We start from the raw sequence: 24,193 nt of genomic DNA, 5'->3' as shown, positions 1-24,193 counted from the left end.
GTTGAGTACTACATTTTTCAGGATTTCTGGAATGTGATTGTGAGCATGTGTAGCAGCATCATGGGTTGCAGGAATACTGAGAAATATAATTTACAGTGCTGGGGACATCCACGGAACGGATGCGAGGAAGGTCTTGGAATTCTATTTCTTAGTAACATTTAAGAGATTATTCTGTGCAGCAGAGGCTCTGTTATAACCTTACTTGGGAGCAGAACCCAACAACATGTTTGGGTGAAAAGGGAAATGAAAACTGATGATAGTGTGACCCATTCTGGCTTGGACTTAAAGTTAAGGCATTTTGGCTTCTTTTGCAATTGGTTCAGAGGGTTCTAAATTGGGTGCATTATTTCTGAACCTTGCAGTTCCCAACTTCACCACTTGAGTAACAGGAGAAATATGAGTGTGTTAATCAGCCCTTAATCTCCGGTCGTTGCATTTGGGACTGTACTATAATTGACTTTTAAAGGTGAGATATCCAATAGGGAAAGAGCCCAAAGTTTTAAATCTGGAAATATAAGTAGGAAATTTAATACAGAAGAATTGTATCATAATGAAGAGGTCCTTGATGAATTAAGAAATAAATTTGTCTGTCGCCTTAAGCACCTTGCTAATTATTCATTCTTCCTTTTAAAGCTGGAAAGTGATTCAGTTCAGCAGTGGCAATATGTTTTTATCTGATAGAGAAATGGCCTTACTAAAATTATTTGACATATCATGATACAGCTTTAGTGGTGTAAATTATTGTGACTTACAGTAAAATCGCTATGGGTACTGCATCTGTTCTACCTATGCATCCATTCAGCTTCTTTAAATTTTTCTGCTGTATTTGCATAAAGAACTCTATTACATTTTTGTCCCTATCAGGGTGAAGATGGTTTCCCTGGGTTTAAAGGCGACATGGGTCTTAAAGGCGACAGAGTAAGTCTCTCTCTCTCTCTCTCTCTCACTCTCTCTCTCTCTTTCTCTCATCCCCATCCAGCTCAGTTCCCAGTGCTTCACCACACTCTAGTGGGAGCTAGAAACTGAATCTCCAATGAGTTTTGCAGGTGATAAGACAGAGTTACGGAGATGGGAAGAGTCTTTCTCAGTGGCTGATGTGAGCAGGGTCCTGGCAGAGGCTTACAACAAAGGCCATGATGCCCTCCTGTCTCTTCAATGAACGGCTGGTTATCATCCATGCCAACAGGGAACAGTAAAGTGCCATTAAAGTGAGGACACGCCTGCCTTTGCAGTGATTTCTCTGGGCTGTAGTGACAGAGACGTCTTGCAAGCATGCACTTAACTCACCCAGGAGAGTAGAAAAGCTGTTCTTATGCATGTACACAAAGATACTCCACACATTTCATGTTATCATAAGAGAAGTATTATCAGATAATTGTCCTAAATCCTCTAAGCCTTTCCTATAAATCATATTATTTATTTATTTATTTATTTATTTTTGGATTTATATCCTGCCTTTTTCCTACAAAGGGCTCAAGGCAGCTTACATCATTCCCCTCCTCCATCTTATCCCCACAACAACAACCCTGTGAGGTAGGTTGGGCTGAGAGCCTGTGACTGGCCCAAAGTCACCCAGTTGGCTCCATGGCGGAGTGGGGACTCGAACCCAGATCACCTGAGTCCCGGCCCCATGCTCTTAACCACTACACCACACTGGCTCTCTCATTAATAAATGAGACCTACTCTAGGTACTACAGCACCACTAAATTCCATATACGTACATTCCTCATTGTAAATTAAAATATGACTGAACTTTCCACTGCCAAAAGTACAGACTGTAAAAGAAAGAAACCACTGACAGAGAGAAACTACTCCCCTGATTTCATGGTTTTGGTACAGTGCTTCGGTTGAAACTTACTGATCGTTTGGTGGCTGGCATCCTTTTCCCCCAGACATGCACCATTCCAAGGAAAATTCTGGAGGAAAGTGTCAGTGCCGGCTAACTAGAGCTACCAGGGGATTCTAGTTAATTTGCCCCCTGCACACAGACACACACACACAGCATTATGTACTCCACTCCTGAAAGTGACCATATGCCCCCTTCCCCAGCCCAGATTTTGACACATACAGTGTCAGAGTCTGTGAAGAGAACCACAACACGTTCCCATCCTCTTTCAAACCAAGTTAATGTTACAGTCACATGGTCCTTACTGATCCACTTTTTCATATGCATGAACAAATAGAGAGAGAAATCGCCCCAACACGATTGTTTACTGGAGAAATCTGCCTCAATTGAACATAAACATCTGGTTTCTCAGTACCTCTATTTATTTATTATATTTCTGGACCACCCATCAGCTCAAAGGCTCCCCGGGCAGTTCACAAAATTAAAAATAAAATGCAACATTTGATATAAAACAGTCATTATAAAATCATAATAATGCAGTTAGCAAAAACGCAATCATACACTAACACAACATGTTATGCCCACAGCTTAATCACTCTACAGGAATTTATTTATTTATTTAAGATATTTTTATACCATTTGATTCCACAAGCTCTCAGGACGGTGTGCAGAATATACTTTAAAATATCAAATAACACTCAATTTTAAAACAAATGTAAAACAAACTTGCCTGTTGCAGAAAAACCACATAACATAAAAATTTGGACAGGCTATGATAAAACAATAACAAAATAATGCATAATTATATAATAACCATTTAGATACAGTAGTAAAATACAGCAAAAATGAGGAAAAAAATCTAACTGTTAAAATAATGGAAAAATTAAAAGCTTTTCACCCAGTACCAGAAAGAGCTAAGAGTGAGTGCCACAGATGGGGTGCCATAACCAGGAAGGCCGTCCCCCTAGTAGCTGCCCGCCTTGCTTCCTTTGGAGAGTGCCACTTGAGAAGGAGCCTCTGGGCCCAAGTAGGTACATATGGGAAGAGGTGTTCCTTCAGAAGCGTCATAAATAAATAAATACCCTGGCCCCAAACCATTTAGGGCTTTAAATGTTAACATTAGCACTTTGAATCGGGCCCAGACTTCAGTCAGTGAGCAATGGAATTGAAAGAGGAAGGTTGTGATGTCCTCTTGCTGAATCATTTGTTCTGTATGTTGTTGTGAGGATAAGATTGAGAGGAAGCGAATTCTGTAAGGCTGCCTTGGATCCCATGAAAGGAGAAAAGGGAGGATATAAATATAATGAATGAATGAATGAATGAATGAATGAGCATGGCCAACTTGTTATAAACATGACACACATGCATGTCAAAAGTGCAAATCCCTTTCTTAAAGAAGGAAAGTGATGATCTGACCCATGTTGACAACATAACTTTCGCTTCCATGAAATACACAAAGCGATCCCAATAAGGTTCTTGATACACCATGCTTGTCTGTCCACTGATCTCAAATTTCCATGCATTTCTCTTGCAATACATATTTGTGTGTGTGCTGCTGGGAAGATTTCTTTTATATATCCAAGTCCCCACAAAACCTTAAAAAGAACATGGGACGTATTAAAGTGAGGCATTTTTAAAGCATGCTGAAAAATTGTCCTTGTCTTTCTCTGCAAATGTTCTCCGAAAACCTTTAGTGGAGTGCCTGATCACATTTAAGAGTTCCTCCTGCCTGCAATACATTCCACAATTTGGTTCTCATTCTTCCCTGTAGGTTAGAGAGCAAAGGTTAAGCACATTGCCCTGAAATGTTTTTCATGGCTCTCTTCCAGTGCCAAAACCAATTTGGGGGAATGCTATCAGATTCTCCTAATGTAAATATACTTGCCATTAAGCAATCATGAGCAGGGAGAATAAATTGAATCGGTAGATCACTGGGAAGATGGAAGCCATTTATCTCATTCTGAGCAGAAGAAAACCAAACAAAATCATTCATACAAGTCATCCCGATGCTGTAATTCATGTGCTAAATATAATTTACAGTGTAGTCCTGTACAAGTCTACTCAGAGGTTATCCTCATTGAGTTCGCCAGGTCTTTCCCGGGGAAAGAGTCATAGCATCATGGTCTTAAGGTGCATGTTTGGACAGAAAAAAAAAAAAATCTGCAAGACCCAGAATTCTTCAGCCGCCTATACTGGCTGGGGAACGCTGGTGGTGGTTGGACTTGCTCTAGCTAAACATGCATAGGATGGCACCCCTAGGACACAATCCTATTGCTGCCTAACATTGCCTGGCAGGCACAGGTTTAATTCTTGGAGCCCTGGCTCCAAGATCCTATGACTTTGGTGCTGGGCTCTGGAGGTTGAGCCCTTGTGATGCCCCCTGAAAAATATCATGCTGATTACCCACTGCATCCTAGAGCGGAAAAAAGGGGGCCCTGCTAGGGAGTGGGAACTCGAGCTTGCTCCAGCTCCAGTCACTACCCTTTCCTACTTCCCTGCCGCCTCCTGGCACTCACTCTAGGTGGCTGCAAATGGCCATCTAGAGGAAATACCCAAAATTATGCATGATGGCAGCAGAAGATTGATTGATTATATTTATATCCTGCCATTTTCCTATCAAGGAACTCAAGGTGGCTTCCATAATTCTCCTCCTCTCAATTTTATCCTCAAAACAACAATCCTTGGAGGTTAGGTTGGACTGAGAGTCTTTGACTGGCCCAGCTCCAATTCTAAGTGGGGGCTAGAACCCAGATCTCCTGTGTCCCAGTCCCATGCTCTTAACCAGTACACCAGACTGGTTCTCACTGATAGATCCCACTGTGATGTTGCCCATTTTAGGATGCATAGGATGTTCAGAGGTTTACGTGCAATCCTTCGAGGGAAACTAGGATTGCTTTCTCTGTTATTCCATCGCTAAGGGCCAACATGGATGTGTTCAGATTGCCAAATGCATCCTACTGTCAGTTAAAAGCAGTGCATGAGAGAGGCTGATTTGGATCAGATTGTGGCACAAAGTGAGAGAAGGTTTAGCCTTGCCTCCTGAGCATTTTTCTGACTTCCATTTTCCCACCTTCCAGTTTCTATTCAGTTGTAATGAAAGCCGGGACAATGCAGATAATGTCCCGCATGTGGAAACCCCATTTCTGTTGCTTCCTCTCTCTGTGGTCACATGTACATCATGGTTCCCGTTATAGGAACGGTTGTGAGAAAGGGTGCAGATTTCTTAACTGCATCCCTTCATGCTGACGCATCATGCGGCCATGCCTAAACCAGACATAAGATATTCATTTATCAGATATTCATTCTTGCACTGTCATCTGCTGGGAAGTTCACAAATACTTGTGCGAACGCTTACAAGATGAAAGTATGGATGAAATCCAACACAGCCATCACTCCTTTATTTGGCACAGTCATGCAGTATTTACAAAAGTTCATAGTCTATACAATTTAGCAAGAACCTGTTTCATTTCATTTCATTTCATTTCATTTCATTATTTCATTTCATTTCATCATTATTTATTTATTTCATTTTAAAACCTCCTAATAGTCAAGGCTTTCTGGGCAGTTTCATTTCATATTCTGTGTTTGTGACTCACTTATGTAAAAAAATTAACAACAAAACAGTTCACAAAACGATAGTGTCACATTTCAGTGATACAGCAATTGCCCAAAATGTCACAGCAAAATGCTTTGCCAAGGCATACCAACCAGAAGCAATATGGCACAGTCATTAGCCAAGAGTGAAGACCGAAAAGCTGCTAGAACAATGTTTAAGCTTCACATATGAATTTCTCACATATGAGAAATATGAATATGAGAAATTCACATATGAATACTGCTTTCTCTTTTCTCTCTCTCGTGGGAGAATTGGTTTTAGTTATAGCTTCAGCCTTTGCGATTTTAGCCAGAACAGCTTCACCCTTGTTTACATGCCATATTCAAATGATAGGGGATTACACTGACGCACACACCAAATAATCCCCTTTTATTTTTGTGTTGGCTCCCTTGTGCTTAGAAGGCTCCATGGAAAGTATGCTTTGACTAACATTTGAGGGAGTGATGGGGTGGGCCTGTAGATTTCGTGAAGTACCCCTTTTAATTCCAGCACTGAATAAACATTCCTTCCACGGAGACAAGTGGCTGCTTTTATTTGCCATGTTTACCCACAATATTATATATATTTTTTAAAGGGGGAAGTTGGTCCTCTTGGTCCTCGAGGAGAAGATGGCCCAGAAGGTCCAAAAGGTCGTGCAGGCCCAACAGGAGACCAAGGTGGGCCTGGACAAGCTGGTGAAAAGGTTAGTAGCCCAGTAATAGTGCATTTAAAAAAAATCATGGTAGTTTCCTACTGGACCATTCCATTGTATGTTACAAATTAGTATATGACAGGAAAAGTGGATGCACAAATGACACGCGGTTCCATTTTTCATTCCATATTGTCTTGTCCAAATAGAACCATGTGTGGAACTTGTCTGTGAAACACATGTGGATCCCAGATATATGTTCTCATAAAAATATACCTCAAAACTAAATCTGTATGCAGTCTGTAATGCACCCCAACTCCTTTTTATCTTCTGCAGCATTGCAAGGTATTAACTGGGAAGTCTCCAGTTTCAAATCTCAAATCTGCCATGAAATTAAAGATACTAATTCTAGCTTCTGCCCCTACCATGTATAATATGGGTATATTAATACTGGACTTTATTATACATCTGTAATAAAAATGCCAACATTGCAATCCTTACATTTTTATTCAAATGTAAATCTCATTGAGTTCAGCTCCCTGGAAGGCAGAGGACTACAGTTTAGGATAATGAGCAAAAGTTCCCATGTCATGCTAAGGTGACTCTGTGAATAAACTTTGCTGAACAAATCACAGCATGCCTGGCAGTTGATGGTGCTCACAGTGGCTTGTTCCCCCCCAAACTCCCCCACTTCTCTGGCTGCTATCCCAGCATCCTCCATGGAAGAACCCATCTGGTCTCCCACATCCTGCTGTTCCATCCCTATCACCACTGGCTTGTTGTTTTTAAATAATTTTAGGAGCTTCAGAAATGCACAAAAGCCATATTTTTTCATCTGCTGGAAATTGCACAACTGTTTCTCTTTCTCCTCCTCCCCCCTCACCTTTTCCTCCTACTCCTTTGTCTTTCACAAGTGTTTTATTTTTGGTTAGGCCGTAAAGAACCACCAATCATGGTTTTGTGTCATACTGACAATCTCTGATTGGACCAAGTGGAATGAGTCATGTACCTTGTGCATCATGGGCTAATTAACCACAATTTATCATTGTGATATATGAACTTGCCCATTACTTTCAAATGCCCATCAATACCTTATATTTAGGTGCTGTGCATGCACACTCACACATATTCCTTGTGGAGAAGGAATTCCATCAATACACATATGAACTGGGCTGAAGAAACCTTTGATTATAAGGATCTTCCAAAGGGGTTTCCCCATGTGACCTCCATCTGTGTTTCCCAGATATGCCCTGTGAGGAAGAGCAATTTATGGACTAGAAGAAAAATGGAAAGTACTTTGTTTATGATTTGATGCTAGTGACCTTTATAAGCTATCATAAAAATACCTTAAAAGTCAAATCACTCATTCCAGAAAGTGTTGCTTTCAGCTTCACTTAACTTTTGGGAGCTATTTTGGAATTAATGATCCCCACAATGTTGCACGTCGTCTTCCCAGCTGTTAACAAGGGCATGAATCAAGAAAGCCAATATTATAATTATGGATGACTGGAGACATAATTGGAAGGCCATCACTGAATTCCGGTTAAATTTCAGTTCCTTTGCAGCAGGAGTATACCAACACGAATTTCAACTAAATTCCTACTGAGCTTCTTCAGTCAGGCCTGGCATTGTGGAAATGCTGTGACAGGCATAAAGTTAGACCCCAGAAATAGGAGAGGAAGGGAATTAGCCACCAGTGCTACTCTGCAAATGCTTACATGGGGATTTCTATAGCGGTTCTTTCCTGAACAAGTGGAAGAAAGTTCTTGATTTTCTTTCGCCTGTCTTGTGTAACAGCTTCTGGGTGATGTGTAAAGCACTCCCATGTGACCACAAAACCCACAAGAGTACATTTCGATCTAGCCCATAATTGTTTGAATTGGTTCATTCAACCAGGGCATATATATCTGGGAAATAACACTATAAAGGGCTATTGCTTTCATAACTTAGACAAATGGAAGCATATTGTAAAGTGTTGTCCCATATTAACCATAAATAAAGTATGGCATTTATTTTCACACTTGGAGCAGCAATTAAAAAGGAAAGATCTGTCTTCGATGAAATTGTTCCTATTTCAACTTTTAATTCCTTCTTTTGGCACTCACAAAGCCCAGAGTTATAATTTTTAAAGCACAGATTTAAATTATAAAAACTCATATACCTAGCTGCTGGAGCTAGGAGAAGCAGCAAACTTAGTGAAAAATTGTCATAAAGCTAAGTTTTAATTTTGTTTATGTAGGCAAGTGATTTTATTTGTTTGTTTGTTCTAAAAATATAGTAGTGTGTGTGTTTGTGTGTTAGATGTTTATATAGATGTTTCCAGGTCTGACACACTTGTATTGTGTCAGACCTGGAAATAGTAAAAATACAGTGGGTGGAATCTGAGTTTATGTCCTAGAGGCATTATCTTTATATTAACATATTGTGTTTTATTACTTCTGCATATGTGGGGGTGTTAGTTGTGTTTTTCCCCCCATAGGTTTGATTATGCAGGCTTAGAGAGTGGAATGCAATTCCCTACCTTACTTTAGTTTAACAATCCATATCATACTCCAATTAATCCATAATAAGCATAAGATGGAACCGGCAATTACATGTTCAGGCTGCTCTGACAGTTTGCAGGTGAACTGTTGCGGAAATACCCCACATTCTTAAATCTTTCATGTTTTTCCCCCTTGTCTGTTTCTTGCCCCTTTGGACAGCTGCCCCGACTATTCCTTTTCTTGTTGCTTTGATAGCGATACAATTATAGCCAGTGCAGAGTGATGACATTATGTTGCTAGCATGGTAGTTTCACATCGGCATCACATTTGGCTGTACCACTGTGTCAAAAAGCCAATTCAAATTGAGGGCATACATCTGGCTGAATACATGCTCAGGAAAAGGCCCCCTCACCCATTTTAGCACAGTCCTATTATTAACCCACAGTTAGAAGTGATATCCATTACAATTTCTAGGCTGTTTAGAAAAATCATCTTCTTAAGCAAGTTCAAATGTTATTATGTGGGCATCTGTGCACCTTGTGCACATATAATTCTTTTCCCTTACTATTATTTTTGTTGAGGAAATGCTTTTGGAACTAGAAAGATCTGCAAAAACACATTTATGCTGGTGACTGTGTGATACATGTGCCTACATTTATAATAGTGTTTTAATGTCACTTTAAAAACTCATCAGCTTTCAATTCTAACTCTTCTATGGCCCTTCTCAGGTTTTGCTCCAGACAATTGTAATTAGTACTGTAGTAATTAGTATTGTAACTATTGCAATTACTCGTTAATGCCTCTGTTATGCAGGGTACTGGGTTGGAGAAGGCCTATGAATTTACAGCAGGCTTCCTTTACACAGTGCGGCCAGGAGAGGGTGATGCCAGCAGATACACCCCATTTCCCCTTTCCATATATGGATGAGACTCCTGAACATGACTCATGTTGCCCATAATCAGATGCTGGAATAGTCAAGAAGGATGAATTAAAATTCAAAAGTTTAATCCATGAACCAAAGATGTTGTTCACAGGAGCCATCTGCACTGCCAGATCTTGCCTACGGTAGCAGCAAAATCATGAGGCAAGCCAACACCAATAAAAACGTTCAGAAAACACCTTACCTCCATGCAAAATTCACCTGTTTGAATTCTGATCTTATTTGATAAATTGCACAATGGTTCATTATGTTGGAACAACTGCTAAAAAACTAACTGAATCTTTTTTCAATGATAGGGTAAACTTGGTGTTCCAGGATTGCCAGGATATCCCGGAAGACAAGGCCCTAAGGTAACTTTCCTATAACTCTAAGAAACGCATGGTGCTGGAGAACAGATAGCTGACATCAAGCATTAAAGCTGTGCTGTTGGGAACTGCCCAGAGAACTTTAGATGTTGGATGGTACAGAAATAAAATAAAATATAGCTTTGTTGTTCCTATATGTTTTGTGTCACTTGGAACCTCACTTTACAGCAAATACAAGATATTCAGATGTACCTGTATAATACCTTTACAGGGCAAGCCTATGGCCCATAGACAGCATATAGAAGGCTATAGGATTGTTTGGCTTCCCAGCTCCAAGGTCAGAAAAGAGCTCCAATTTCAGAGATGGGGATCCATTCTCAGTTCCTTTCTACCCCTTCCGACTAGTACAGGAAAAGAAAGCACGTGGGCCGCGTTGCCAAGGTCATAACAGTGACCTCAGAGAAGGGGGCAAGAGAGTATTCCATGGGATGGTGATGGGAGGAGACTGAGTCTGCCAGGATGCAATATATCACGGCATCCGCCTCTTTCCATCTAAAGAACCTCAGGTAGATGGCTGAAATCATGAGCTTACAGGCATTCCCTTTGTATTGCATCCTTAATGATATATGCGTGTATGTTTTATATGTATGTATATATGTTTATATATATTCACCCTCAGATGGAGGCCATTGCAATAATCCAAATCAGTTTTAACACATAAATATATTTGTGTGTTGCCACATTAACACTGATACATATAATGGATTTGGGATCTGGTGTCCTTGTTCTATAGTTCATAATGACCATGTAAATGGATAACTTGCACCCTAATGGGTGCTCAGGATTATTTATTTATTTATTGAACTTGTATAAAAGCTGCCTATTAGCATAATGCTCTCTGGGTGGCCATTACCATACTTTAGACCATATTATAAATATCAACTGTGTTTATTCATAAAACATTCAAATATTAAGACTATCTCTGAATCTGGATCATCGCTTTTGAAGTAGTGAGGTCTTTGCTTTACCTTATGATGTTTTGGTTTATTGGACCTTGGGGCACAATCTTCCTCAAAACTTTTCCTGCCACCTGAGATGAAGAAGTTGGTACCCCTTCCCATTCCATATACAACAGCCGACTGGGCTTGCAGGTGAACCTGTCTTGAGGAGTCAGCATCCTCTATTGTACCTGCAAGAAGCAGACTGAGGGCTACGTGGCCTGCAAGTATCTCCTCCAGCTTCTTGCTGACACCTCCTAGGCTCTGCCTCCTCAGAAAACTGATTAACTCTGCCTAATGCCAGGGCTGACCCTGATGATGTGACTCCTGTAGAAACCGATAGCGGATCTGAAAGCGTGGTTTGAAGTGGGTTTCAGATGCTGGGTGAACCATCAATGGTTCTAAAGCCCCACTTAATTCTAGGAAGTGGCAACATGCAAAGAAATACACATCAGAGAAAAGAGATTATAGGAAGGCAAAGTGCGTTCCCAGTGGTGCCTCCTGGTTTTTTAACTGTGGCTAACAGAGAACCAGAGCTACATTTGTGACATCACAGGTGCACTGTGCACTTAATTTATATAATGTAAGGTTTTACTGTTACTACCCTAGACATATTTCAAATTGAATAATACAGTTTTAAAGCCTTTTTAATATTGGGAACATATGTTTGATTTGGAATTTCTTTCACTTTGCTTGGTTGAACTCTATTTATTTTTTCAGTAGTCTGTGTTAATGCAATATGCTATTACTGCTAATGAAAGTATTCATCAAGAATATTCATCTTCAAAAGAGAGCTTTGATGCACCTGCCTTTTAACTTAAATGACTGAGATTTCAGCCTTCTTTTTTGTCTGTCATTGCTTCAAAACTCTCTTTGGCAAATTTTAAAGATCAAAGAGATCTTGCATTATTCAAACTATGAACACAAACGATATACACTTCAAAGAGAATCCGTGGTCTCCACCCACCCCCCTCCAAACAAAGATGTCAGTGTGAATTTTATTAAGCTAAATCTTCATTATGTTAAAAGTGAAATTATTTTGGAAGCATTGTTCATGGTTTAATGTTTTTAAGAGGTTTAGCATTTGAAAAGAATTGGCATTAAAGTATACAGATTACTGCTGGGCTGCATGTTCTAATTTCCTGTCTGGGCTTCCTATCCTTCCCGAGTTGCTGCAATGCCGGAGCTGTGCGCACACGGCCGTATCACAGTCTTTGCTCTCCCAGCGACTGTGAGAAGCACAAGATTAGCCATAGAACCAAAGGCTGGCAAGTTGCTACTGAGCACTTTGCAGTCCTCTCCAGCCATGACAACACTTTCCAGTGATGCCCCAAGATGACCTCATCTCTGCCCGTGTCATGCATATCTGGCCTTCTCCTGTGGCGTCCATTCTTCTGGCCCACTTCACATTTCAGCATTCCTCCTTGTCTGTCTTTCCCTTGGGCTGATACCTGTTCCAAGCTTTGCAGCCACTTTCTCAATCCTCTGCTACTGCCTTCTTTTGCTCTACCCTCCCCTCATCTGTCACTCATTCAAAGTCACAGTCCTTTCTTTGCAAAAATATCATTATTCACCAAAGTGCTTTCCAGAAGCACAGTCACCCAGAATCAATCTCTGACCATGCACAGAATCTAGTCAATCTAGTATTTACTTCTAGGAACTCTCCTTTTGAGTATGCCTGGGTGCCATCCTTTTGGGTTGGGGGTCCTTTGGAAATAAGCATGCCTCCTCTCTGCTCATCAGCCCTCTAACTGCATAGCCCTCCTCTGCCAATGTCACACCATGGGGCCAAGAGCCACACCCACTTCATCTGCCTCTGACAAATTCCCCTGGTCCAAGCCACCTACTAATAGCTGTGCATCTTGGTTATTCCCAGACACTGCTTGAACACCTGGGCAGTCTGGCCTTGAAATAAACACTCTGCTTCTCTCATCTCCGCAGCTGGAATTGACCTATATTCTGACCCCTCTACTCCTCTTTCTCTTCCTCCAAGCCCAGATCTTGCCCCAGGAATGCACACCAAGAGCAACTGCCACTCTGAATCTCAACATCACCTGCCTACCCAGACTCTCTCTAGGATTTAAGCTGCTCATGTAATGGTGAATAGCAATAATTGCACTCAGCATAGCTCAAGTAGATGTACCCACAGACCTGGCTGCCCTGACCACCTGTGACATATGCATAGCTTAGCCAACCACCGCCAGATATTTAATCAGAACTACTGACCTTTTAGAGAGGTACCATATAAATGAGTCCACGCAGCTACCAGCATTGAATGCCTCCATTCCTTGGTGGGGAGTATTTTTACTTATTTTCAGGGGCGGTTACCCTCATGGGAGAGGTGGAGCAGCAGCTTCTTTCAGAGAACCTCTGGCTGTGGGGCGACATTCAGCTGTGATAAATAAATACAACAGCTCTGTTGTAAGCTGTCTGAGACATCATTGGTGAATGGGTTATAAAAGCGTTAAACAAATAAATTTGCTCTCTCTCTCTTCTCTCTCTCTCTCTCTCTCTCTCTCTCTCTCTCTCTCTCTCTCTGAGAGAGAATATCAAAGTAGGTGTCTTGCAAAGGGGTTCATTGTTCCATGGCCTGGCCACCATTTTGTTCTCTCCAGAATGCTCTGGATGCAATGTCATTTCAGAGCATGGGGAAAGGAGATGAGGAAACAGCAGCCAGTAACAATGCAAAGATTAAAGGAAGCCATCACAGTTTTTACTAAAGACCCCCTTGCCCTTGATGGTGACTAAGTCACTGCCTTGCCTGAAAATAAGACAAACTACACATGTTTTCACTTCTCACCTCATACCCATGCAAGATTAAAATGCTGGGGGTTTCTTCATTGGTTTGTTTTGTTTCAGTCCTAAAATAGTCCTAATACTTCCGATCAGAAGTCTAAAGGTATCCTCTGACCCATCTGAGACCCATGAGCATGATTGCCTGTAACTCTGTCATAACAATAAGTCCAGTGCCAGTGAGCTTATAGGCAATGGCCCCATCACAAACATTTATTTGTAACTGTAGAGAGTCTTTAAGATTTGACTTTTCAAGTCTTTCTTAGACATTCACCAAATACAGAGATCATTTTAAAATAAAGTATATCCAGCACAGTTTTGAAAAACCAGAAGGGTTGCTTGCCTTTCATCCCCTTCAATTTACATTTTAGACAGCTGTTATTATACCAGTTATAAAACAGCATTGTAGCTTCATTGTACCAGAAATGAATAATCACAGTTGCTGTCCTTAGTTGCTGTCCTTAGGGAGCCTTTGAGTATATAACTAGCACTTGCATGCTGAAAGAAACATATCCTGCAATTTTAATCTTCAGTGTCTGTGGAGAGTAAATTGTATTTAGCATGAGGCCCTTTCGATTCTCAGGTCTTTCGTATAACAAATCTGTACACAGACAAACTGAGCCTGCACTCCAGAAATTCATAGTGAAGAATAAGAAGGGGGAAAGCAGGGAGCAGAAGAAATGAAAAATATAAGAATAGCTTCAGGAGATACAACATGCCATCTTTTGCAGTCATATATGAGTAGAACATTACAAGTTAACTTCTGAGCACAATCATCCTTTAGCAGCCTTTCCCTTGTTCCACATCCAACCCAATTATTTGTTCATAAGTCTTATCCTTCCTGCAAGATTGTTTATCATGAGCTTCATCTAGACTTGTTGTTTATCATGAGCTTCATCTAGACTCACAGCCATTTTTAGCAAATGGGGCAGCAGGAGAAATAATTATTATAACAAAACATTTTTTTTACACTTGTGATGGTTTTTAAACAGTTTTTTTTTTTTTTGAATTCAGCTCAAAATAGAAACATCTTTGATATTCACCATTACCATGAACACTTTTAGAATTTTTGAAAACTGGGGTTAACTTGCTCATCTCAGACTGGTCCAAAATCCAGGAAAAATGGTCCCTGTATCCTGAGAATATCCTGCCCCTTCTAAAGTCAAAGCATACTCAGTTCCCTGATCTTGAATTCCCAGCATGTGACTCACATGTTCTCACTTAGTAGGGTTTGGAAAACTTCAGAATGATGGTGCTGGTCAGAGGCTGAGGCTAAATGAAGGGATGTTCTAATTCAATATACAGTGGCTTCATATATTCAGAATTGCATGTGTATTTTTTAACTTCCCTTTCATAATTCCTTGCTTAGTTGTTTAAGATCATGGTATTTGTTCTAAAAGTAGATGCTCGCTCTTGTCTAGTTTGTGCAGATAGAAGATGCCATGTCTGTGAATGCCTTTGGTTTTCATCAGTTCTTTGATAGTATGACTTGTTTCTTCTTATAATGCATAGTAACCTGTATTTGCAGCTCTGCAAACTTTGTTGCACTAGTAGAATAGAACCCTAGCACAACAGGAAGGAGCAATCCTGAAATAAGCATGGACATGAGCAGAATCGCTCAATAAAGAGACAGGACAGGGAACCCCCGACTGTGAGCTCTGTTGACCAGCTCCATTCTGGGAACAAGGATTGCTACTCATTTCTAATTGTTTTCAGAACTGCTAGTTCCTTTTGTGCTAGTGGTCTCCTCCACCAATACAGGAGCTGTATAGGATACCACCAATGACTTCGTTGGTATGATATGTATATATTAATGATGCCATTGTTAATGTTTTAACTGCTTTCCGGACTTAAAGTATTATGGTAAGAAATCACCTGTCAATAATTTTTCCCCATCAACACTTGTATTCTTCCATGTGGATAATATAATGGTATATACCTTGTAATGTACTTTATAGAATGCTCAGATATTTTAATGGTAGAGCATGTGGTTTGTATGTGGAAAAAGTCCCAGTTCCCTGGGTAGGGTTGGAAAGATGCCTGTCTGAAGGAAGACCTGGAGAGCTTCTTCTACTCTGAACAGACAATACTGAGCTAGCTGGTCTGACTTGGAGTGGTGGTCTGCCCTGATATCAGGCAGCTTCTTCTATGATCTCTACTGCACTTCGAATGGGATCCCCAGTTTAAATACTAAAATATGGCTTTGGGTGGCCATCAACACCTGCCTGCTAAACAGTTCTTTAATGGTACCACCTTGGGGTTAGTCCAACAAATGGAATGAATTGTAATAGGGTGGGTAGAGGATATTTCCCTTAAAACTGTTAGAAACTTTATGATATACTATTATACAAATAGTATTATGTGAAATATGGGATATCTGAGAGATTGCTCTTGAGATATGATGTGTTCATGAACTATATTCATTTGTGTTCCCCCTCCCCAACCCCAATAGGGTTCCACTGGGTTCCCTGGGTTCCCAGGTGCCAATGGAGAGAAAGGTGCAAGGGTAAGATAACATATTCTTTTTATTGTGCTTTATTAATATGAACAAAAATTCTTGATTGATCCAAAATATAGGCTGTTGGATTAGGAATGTTAACTGTTTAATAATATAATAATATTGGACATATTTGTTAATACCCCAAATATAGAAAGTACTTAATAGTAGTCATTCAAGAGGACTACGCCATATTATTCCACAGGAAAATGTATACAGGCAGTCCCCAAGTTAGAGTGCCCAAGTTACAAATAACCCATACTTATGAGCAAATTCCAATTAAGTCTATTAATTTTTTAAAACGATTGCATTACCACCATAGAGAGAAAAGAAGGGAAGGGGGAGAGAAAGGGTCTCCAAAGCACCACCATAGAGAGAAGAAGCAAAAAGGGAGAAAGGGAGGCCTCCAGAGGGCACCTTCCTGCCCTGCATCTGGAGAGGGAAATCTCTCCAGCATTTCCTTGCTGCAAGGAGTTTGGGTGGGTGGCGGCAGGTTTTCTACTTCCATGGAAGTCCTATGCCCATGAATGTAGAGAGCCAGCTATAAACAATCTGATTTACATACAAATTTGACTTAAAGATGATTTCCCCTTTTTCCAGGAACAGAACTCATTCATAACCTGGGGACTGCCTGTACTTCCATTATCCATTATGGCTGGAATAGAATCCATATGAAGCTCTGTTACATCTACAGAACTCCATATGAGAGAGGAGCTCCCATATTCAATCTAGCATTGTTGCTTACCATAACAGTGAGATACATTTCATGCATTCATGCACATTACTTATTTTGCATACAGAGTTTAAAAAGACCCATAGTATCACCTAGGCATGAGCCTTTTCCTTGTGGGACTTAGAGTGATGGGGGGGGGGGGGGGGGGGGGGGGGGGGGGAAATAACCCTTTCTTCCAAGGTCACTCTCTTGAAGAAAATCTGTTTTATGAAGCTGGCATTTGCTTTTGGGAAAAATAATCTCATTGGTACCCATGGGGGAATTTGTTCCCAACAAAAATGCTAGTTTCAGAAGAAGGATATTCTGCAGAGAAGGTGGCATAAATTTGCAATAACCTATCCACAAATTCAAGTTTCCACTATATTAAGTACAACATCAATCAACTGATGTACAGATATATGTGTGTGTGTGTGTGTGTGTGTGTGTGTTTGTATATATATATGAACCAGTTCATTGTCTAGAAGAAGAGAGTGGAGAAAACCCACATTTCACAGAATCTGCATGCTCCTCAAAACTTTGGATTAAAAACAGCTTTTACAAAGATGGACAGTAATGTTTTCATTAAGTCAGAAGGTAAATAAGCCAGGAAGTTAAAAATAAATATATCTCTGGCAGTTTTGTTAGAACACAACCTGGGTTCTTATTTACTGGGTGGGTTGTTATCACCTTTCCCCACAAGCATCTGCTGCTCTTTATTTGCTAAGAAAACATACAGGCACAAAAATAAACAACTGATGATTCTTCCTATATCCTGTCATGTGTAAGCAAGCTTGCAGTTTACCCTCAAGGGAATTTCACTTGAATCTTCTATGCATTCTAATTTACCAGCACTCTTTTTATTTTTTAAACACATACACACACATACCAGTCTGCAGTTGAACAGGCAAAAGTATAGCAAGCATGCCAAAGAATACATATTTAAATGGACGTAAAAAGTCGGCATAGTTAGCTGCCTTGTTCATTTGAAGCTGGTGGGTGGAATCTCTAATGCAGAGTCTGCTAAGCTCTAGAAGGTCAGTGCATCACTATCCATAAAGCTCAACGGAATGTGGCTGATCGCTTGTGGTAGAAATGCGATGAAGTTATCAAAGGGGAAAAGATGGCCTGAAAATGGTGCTTGATGGCAGGTTAGTGTGTCATTAAATAAAAAGGAAGTAATGTACATCATTACTCTTCCCACCACTCCATCTTATTCCATTCAAAAATAAAAGTTTGCAGATTCATGACTTTAATTATGAAATAAATGAGAGAGAATTATATATCTAGCATCCCTGAATGCTGCTTTCCTATGTTTGTCCTGTTCCAAGTATTGTAGCTCAGACACATGATTTTTCTACTTATGACTAGAGGTACAAAGGGATGTTGGGATCATCTGTTTATTTATTTAAACACTTTTTGTCCTGCTGTATACTCAAAATATTTCCCAGATGAACTTTCCTTGCTCCCAGGATGACTATCTTAGTTGAAACTGAAAGTTCTTTCCCTAATTTCTCTTTATGGAAAAATGCATGAATTTTGTTGCACTTGCATCAAATAAGCTAACCAAACTAAAATTTCACCCTTCAGCACTGGCCAAATTCAATAGCAATGCAACTCTGGTCATTCAGCTCTACAAACATGCTTAAAAATCCAGGAAATTCAAATCCAGGCTTCCGAGAACTAAGCCTTTCAAGTTCTCTGGCTGGCTGGGCAAATGCATCAGTTTTCCTTTCTCCCACATTTTTCAAAATGTCAAGCCTTTTCTCCTCCTGTTTGTAAGTCTGCATCAAAAGTACAAATTGCAGAACAAAATTATCACCCCTTGGTATTACAATCTTAAAAACATGATACAAAAGTAAGAGGGAAAATAAGCAAAGGAATGTTAAACTTGTCTTTTTCTGAACCACTGGATTAAATCCATAGCACTTGAGCTAGTTGTGGGGTTCAGCCCACAATATGATACACCTGGGCACCATTGAAATGGATGTAAATCAAGGTAGATCAAATATACATTGCAGAAGTATAGCCTGATCAAGCTGCTGTAAGTCTTGAGCTTTAGCTGCCACATTCTCAACAATCAATTAGCAAAATACTGCACATGGCGAACAGGGACTGATGAAATCCTAATTCACAGAGAGTATTGCTCTATCTTCAAGAAAATGGGGATCTCCTGTCCATAGAGAGCTCTATAAATCTCTCAGAGGCATATAAAGATTTGTATGCAAAGTGTGAAGCATGCAAATTTAAGAGCATCTCATAAATGCCCGTTTTTGCACCGTATCTGCAGTTCTGATACCAAGGCAGACAGAGGATGGTGGAAATGAGGCAGGGGAGACTAGCCTGTAGGAAGACAGATGGAATAAGCCACAACTCCTTTCCTTCTTAATTTGGCAGTTGTTTTAAAGGATTCAGGTGAATCCTACAACTGTAATCCAGAATATTAAATCACGCTAGAGAAGAGGAGAAAAGAGAGGCTGAAATAATGTGGGACATGGAGTTGCCAGTAGATAAGGAACATCAGTCTTGGCTGATGTTTTCTTGCATTTGGGCAAATTGCAGGGAAAGCAAGAGGCGGTGTCATCCTGTGCCTCACCCGGTGCACCTTAGTCGAATAGCTTTTGTACTGAGCTACACCTCCTCCCTCTTAGTGGCTCTAACTGCTAGGCTTTGCTGCCTGCCTTATTCCATTGGATTGTGCCCAGTACAAGGATTTGTAAGCTTAATCAAGATTTTAGTAAGCAGAAAAGTACTTTATCATTTGTAAAGTTATTACAAGTAAAACCTGTGTTTGCGCTTGAAGGGCTGTCACGGCACAAACACTAAGAGCCAAATTGGATGAGTAAATTGCAAAAACGCAATTCACATGCACATTTCTTATAATGCAAATAGCAGCTGTGGAGCATCTGAGCAGACACGGGGTGGAGCAGAGCAGTTGGGGTTAACTTTCTTTTCTATCCCTGCTGACAAAACCTACCCTCGAAGATGTTTTTTTTTTTTCCAGTGCAAGAGACACTCCTCTCATGCCACCTGAAGCTTCTCTTGAAGTGACAGTCACTGTTTCTGAGAGACAGTGAAATTTTTTTTCACCTTCTCTGGTCCTGAGGTATTCTTAAAGCTGCTATTCGCATAACAAGAAACCTTCACTGTTATTTGCACGCACAAAATTCAGGCCACATCAAGTTTGGCCCTAAGCTTGTTATATTTTACAAGATTACAAATCTGTGGCTGTAAAACTTTTAGGTTAAGCGAAGCCAGCTCGCATTTCCATTTCTTTAGATTCTAAGTGAGGTTTTCCCCCCTAACCCACCTCCGTTTTGCCAGCAGAGTGTCTGATCTTAAATCTGGCTTGCTTACTCTACAGACTTGCAATCACTGTGTTGATTAAATGGGGCCTCTGGGGAGAAAGAGAATTCAAGGATTATACTGAGCAAAGGTTCTTTGAAGCTTCTGCCAGTTGAATTTGGGGCTGGGACTGGCAAACCTGCACAGGGCTGTTAAGTAATGAAGGAAGAGAATCTGTTCAGCTTTCATTTTAATACCAATTGCTGTCATATGCACTTCCTCAACCAAGAAATTAATTGAAGCACAGTTATTCTTGATATTCTTAGTTTCCCACCTGTTAATATGCAGTTATTCAATCAAAACATGCTTGTAACAGTGTGCGTCGCATGTAAAAATGTGTTGTATTTGAGGATCGTAATTTTTCTAAACCTCATTTTTTGGTGAATTTCTGTGGTCTTTAGCTATTGGGAATAATAATTGTTATTACTGTTGTCATATAACATATAAATTTGCCTTTAAGGAAGCATGATAAATATTTGAAGGAACTGTATATATAAACTTAAAACAAAGCAGCTAGTCTAGTATGCCATAGAACATTTCATCCTTGTAAAGCTCTGATCTGTCTTTCTGAAGCAGCAAAATCTGTTTCTCTGAAAACAAACAAACAAAGGCCACAGCATGCTGATATTAATTTCTATGAACTTTCTTTGCTAGGGCTTGCATGGCAAACCAGGCCCAAGGGGACAACGAGGACCAACAGTATGTACTATGGATTTTTTAAAAATGTATTTATATATGCCTTTGAATTCTATCCTGCCTTTTAAACAAAGGTTCTTGGCATGCCTTCATTTTTTCCCATCCATCCCCTTCATCTTATTGCATATATTTCTGCATGAAAAAAAAAAATGGTTTTGGATTTTGCTGTGCTGTAATTCACAATAAAAATAACTGGTTGCCTATTTTTCATCACTCAACAGGGGCCACGTGGGTCAAGAGGCCCAAGGGGACCAACAGGAAAACCTGGACCAAAGGTAGCTCTACCAAATCTAGCAAACCACAATTTTTCTCTTCATGCAAACACACAGTTCGTCTTTTAACACAATGTTCTTTTACAGGGCACTTCTGGCAGTGATGGACCACCAGGCCCACCGGGTGAAAGGGTATGGAAATAACTATTTACATTTCATTGCATCGCTCAGTCCCAGTCAGTATCTTCCTTATACAGTTTTTTGGTGGCAGAGATACACAATTGTGGAAGGTCCAGGATCTGCTCATTTGCCAGAAACCCATTTGTAGTGGTGCAGAGCATTACATGAGTTCAATTTAACTTGCTTTTAACTGAAACACGGCCCTATTGGAGCTGCTGTGGATTCGATTTTTGGTTCCTTAAACATGTTTGGGGCACAGCAGGGACTGCATTTGGGAAGAAGGCAGACACTGCGTGTGCCCCATGGAAAGCAAATTCCCTACCCTGGTTCTATGGGTATTGTAATCATGCAAATGCAACCCCTGTGCAAAACTAGAGAGTGTTTGTGCTTTCCCCACTTGCAAACCAGAAATCTGGGTGTATATGAGAATAGATATCAAACTGTAAAATGCATCATATAAAAGACCAAGATTTATTTTTTTTCCTTAGAATTGTTTTTGTTGTTATTTATATAGAGAAGGAGTGCAAGCCAATGCTATATTTCTCAGAAGTGAGTCCTACTGTGTTCATTAGGGCTTATTCCAAGGTAAATGTGCATAAGTAAGGCCGCCTTGATAGATCAATTACTCTAAAATTCATACTACTGATCAACTATGACGAACTTAATTTGATGTGTTGTCACCTAAGTCTTTACAAAGTTACAAGTGGAAAGAAAATAACTTAAAGAGATTGGATATTCCAATGAGTTTAGTAAACCAAAAACCTGAAGAGGATCTTATTTTGAAACTGATAAAAAATACCTAAATATATTACTCAGAAATAGCAAGGATTGTGCATGAATGGGCATGGTAAAATCTGTTCCTGTATTTCCTGGATTATCAGGTTCATCCTTTCCATCATCACCTCATTGATTGATTCTGATTTTGTGCAAACCCATCTACAACCAAACGTGCAAATTCCTGATAATGCACAAATCCCCCATATATGTAAATGCCCCAAATGTGTATTTTTACACTTTAGCCTACGGGAGAAATGCACATGGTTTGGTTGTATTTTAAAAATATTTTTCTATGAGTAAATCTCAAAATTACTGAAGATTAAAAAAAAGTCTGCAAGCCTGCAGAATCCAGGCATCTCTGGAAAAGCTCATTTGCTTTACTGCAAGTCACATTCTTAGAAATTTCCACTCATTTGGCCCATTGAGGATTTCTGGGACATCCATTATAAAGATCTGCCTTTGGGCCATACATCACTTGCTACCCTAACAGAAGCAGGAGTGCTTACCATCATGCCTGTATCATCAAACAAGGCTGGGACCCCTACCGGTCTCTCCTGCAAAGTTTTCTCTGCCTTCTCCGTAGCTCAGTACATTTTGGGACAAAGCCTGAGGCTGCATATTAACTGCAACACACTCTTCTCGTACTTTTGCCTGGACCTGCCAAAGAGCCCATCACAATCTAAGAATGAGCATGTTCAATCCACTCCAAACATCCCATGTTTAGAGTCAGAAGAAACATGAGGGAGGAGATACCATGATCAGGCATGTATCCGGTTCACTCAGTGTCATTTCAGTGAAAAGGATCACACACAGGAAAAGATTTGCGGAAACAACTCCCTGCAAACTTCGCTTTTGCCTCCTGTCACTTTAATCCGGGCTCAGGCTGGCAATAGGCTGAAAAAAATTGACAGTGAACAATCACAGGAGATGTTTCCATTCTTTATTCAAATGATGGCACCTCGGATGAGTGCTAGCAGAACACTATAAACATTTCCATGAACAGCTTATCAATCCTATAATTAAATATGGACAGGATTTTCAGTATCGTGCAAAGGTAAGCACCATAACGCATCTAAAAGATGGTTCCACAAAAGGAATGCTAACACTACAGTCTACAGCACCTTTAATGTGCATAGAGAAATGCTTTAGAAGAGGCTGCATGACTTTTAGTCCCCCGGGGCAGCAACTAGGCTATGCTGGGGAGCAGGGGCTGCACAGAAACGCATGAATCATGTGCAATGTGCACAGATATGATTGTTATCATTATAAACACTTTCTCACTGCTCAGTTGCTCAATTTGATGCATGCCTACTTTGAAGTTAGCTCCAGCCCACTAACTCTCAGGCACTGCAGAGAAATAGAATGGACCTTGTATTAGTGAAGCCAGGGATTAATTTTAGGTGGTACACAACTTCTCGCTAATAAAAGGGCTGCCCTGTTTCTTTGCATTTCTGGGACCTGTGTGTTTTGACCAAGGGACCAGGTAGATGGGAGTTATACATGGTCATGTGATCAGCCTTTCTGAGACTGGCTCTAGATAAACTGCCATAACATCTTTGAGTTTGTCATCTTCTTCTCTATTTATTTTGTTTTTGTATCTCCCAGTAGCTGAGGCTCTCTGGGCAGTTAACAAAAGTTAAAATTAAACAAGCATTTAACACACACATACCCAAATAAAGTCATAACAGCTATTGCAGTTGTTATGATTCAGCCTGGAAACATGGAAGTGATCTAGAATAAATAACATATAAAAACTTCTTTTAAATGATAAATTATTAAAACACTGGGAAAATAAAAAGGGGTTTACCTTGTGCCAAAAAGAATTCAAATTAGGTCCTGGGCACACCAATTTAGGGAGCTCATTCTAAAACTGGGGGACCACAACCAAAAAAGCCCCCCTCCTGGTAGCCTGCCGTTTTGGACTGATAAAAAGTTCTAGAAAGCTTGCACATTTTTATGGAATTTTGGTTGGTCCCAAGAAAGGTATTGCCCAACTGTGGATCTGGCTTTATTTATTTGTTCATGGAGCAACATAGCTGTTTTTATTTATGTGTTTGTTTATATAAAAAGATAAACCGCTTCCTCGGTGCTTGTATTTCAAGAATGTCAAATCCGCAAACCACAAAACTTGCCTTTCCAGTGCAGAGCAATGTATTTTTTAATGCTCA

The 24,193-nt window shown here is 40.2% G+C and overlaps 1 protein-coding gene across 1 annotated transcript in view; it reads left to right on the top strand.

Moving 5' to 3' along the window:
- The window catches only part of COL11A1 (collagen type XI alpha 1 chain), a 229,207-nt gene that overhangs the window by 115,580 nt on the left and 89,434 nt on the right, over window positions 1-24,193 (top strand). Inside the window, exons 29-35 of the mRNA XM_044432252.1 lie at window positions 865-918; window positions 6,037-6,144; window positions 9,810-9,863; window positions 16,062-16,115; window positions 20,815-20,859; window positions 21,078-21,131; window positions 21,216-21,260. Of these exons, the coding sequence (XP_044288187.1) occupies window positions 865-918; window positions 6,037-6,144; window positions 9,810-9,863; window positions 16,062-16,115; window positions 20,815-20,859; window positions 21,078-21,131; window positions 21,216-21,260 (414 nt within the window). The remainder of the gene's footprint in view (window positions 1-864; window positions 919-6,036; window positions 6,145-9,809; window positions 9,864-16,061; window positions 16,116-20,814; window positions 20,860-21,077; window positions 21,132-21,215; window positions 21,261-24,193) is intronic.

The sequence above is a fragment of the Varanus komodoensis genome, unplaced genomic scaffold (genome assembly GCF_004798865.1).
Source record: "Varanus komodoensis strain SLA01 unplaced genomic scaffold, ASM479886v1 scaffold24, whole genome shotgun sequence".
Lineage (NCBI taxonomy): Eukaryota > Metazoa > Chordata > Lepidosauria > Squamata > Varanidae > Varanus > Varanus komodoensis.
This window is presented reverse-complemented; position numbering and strand designations above follow the sequence as displayed.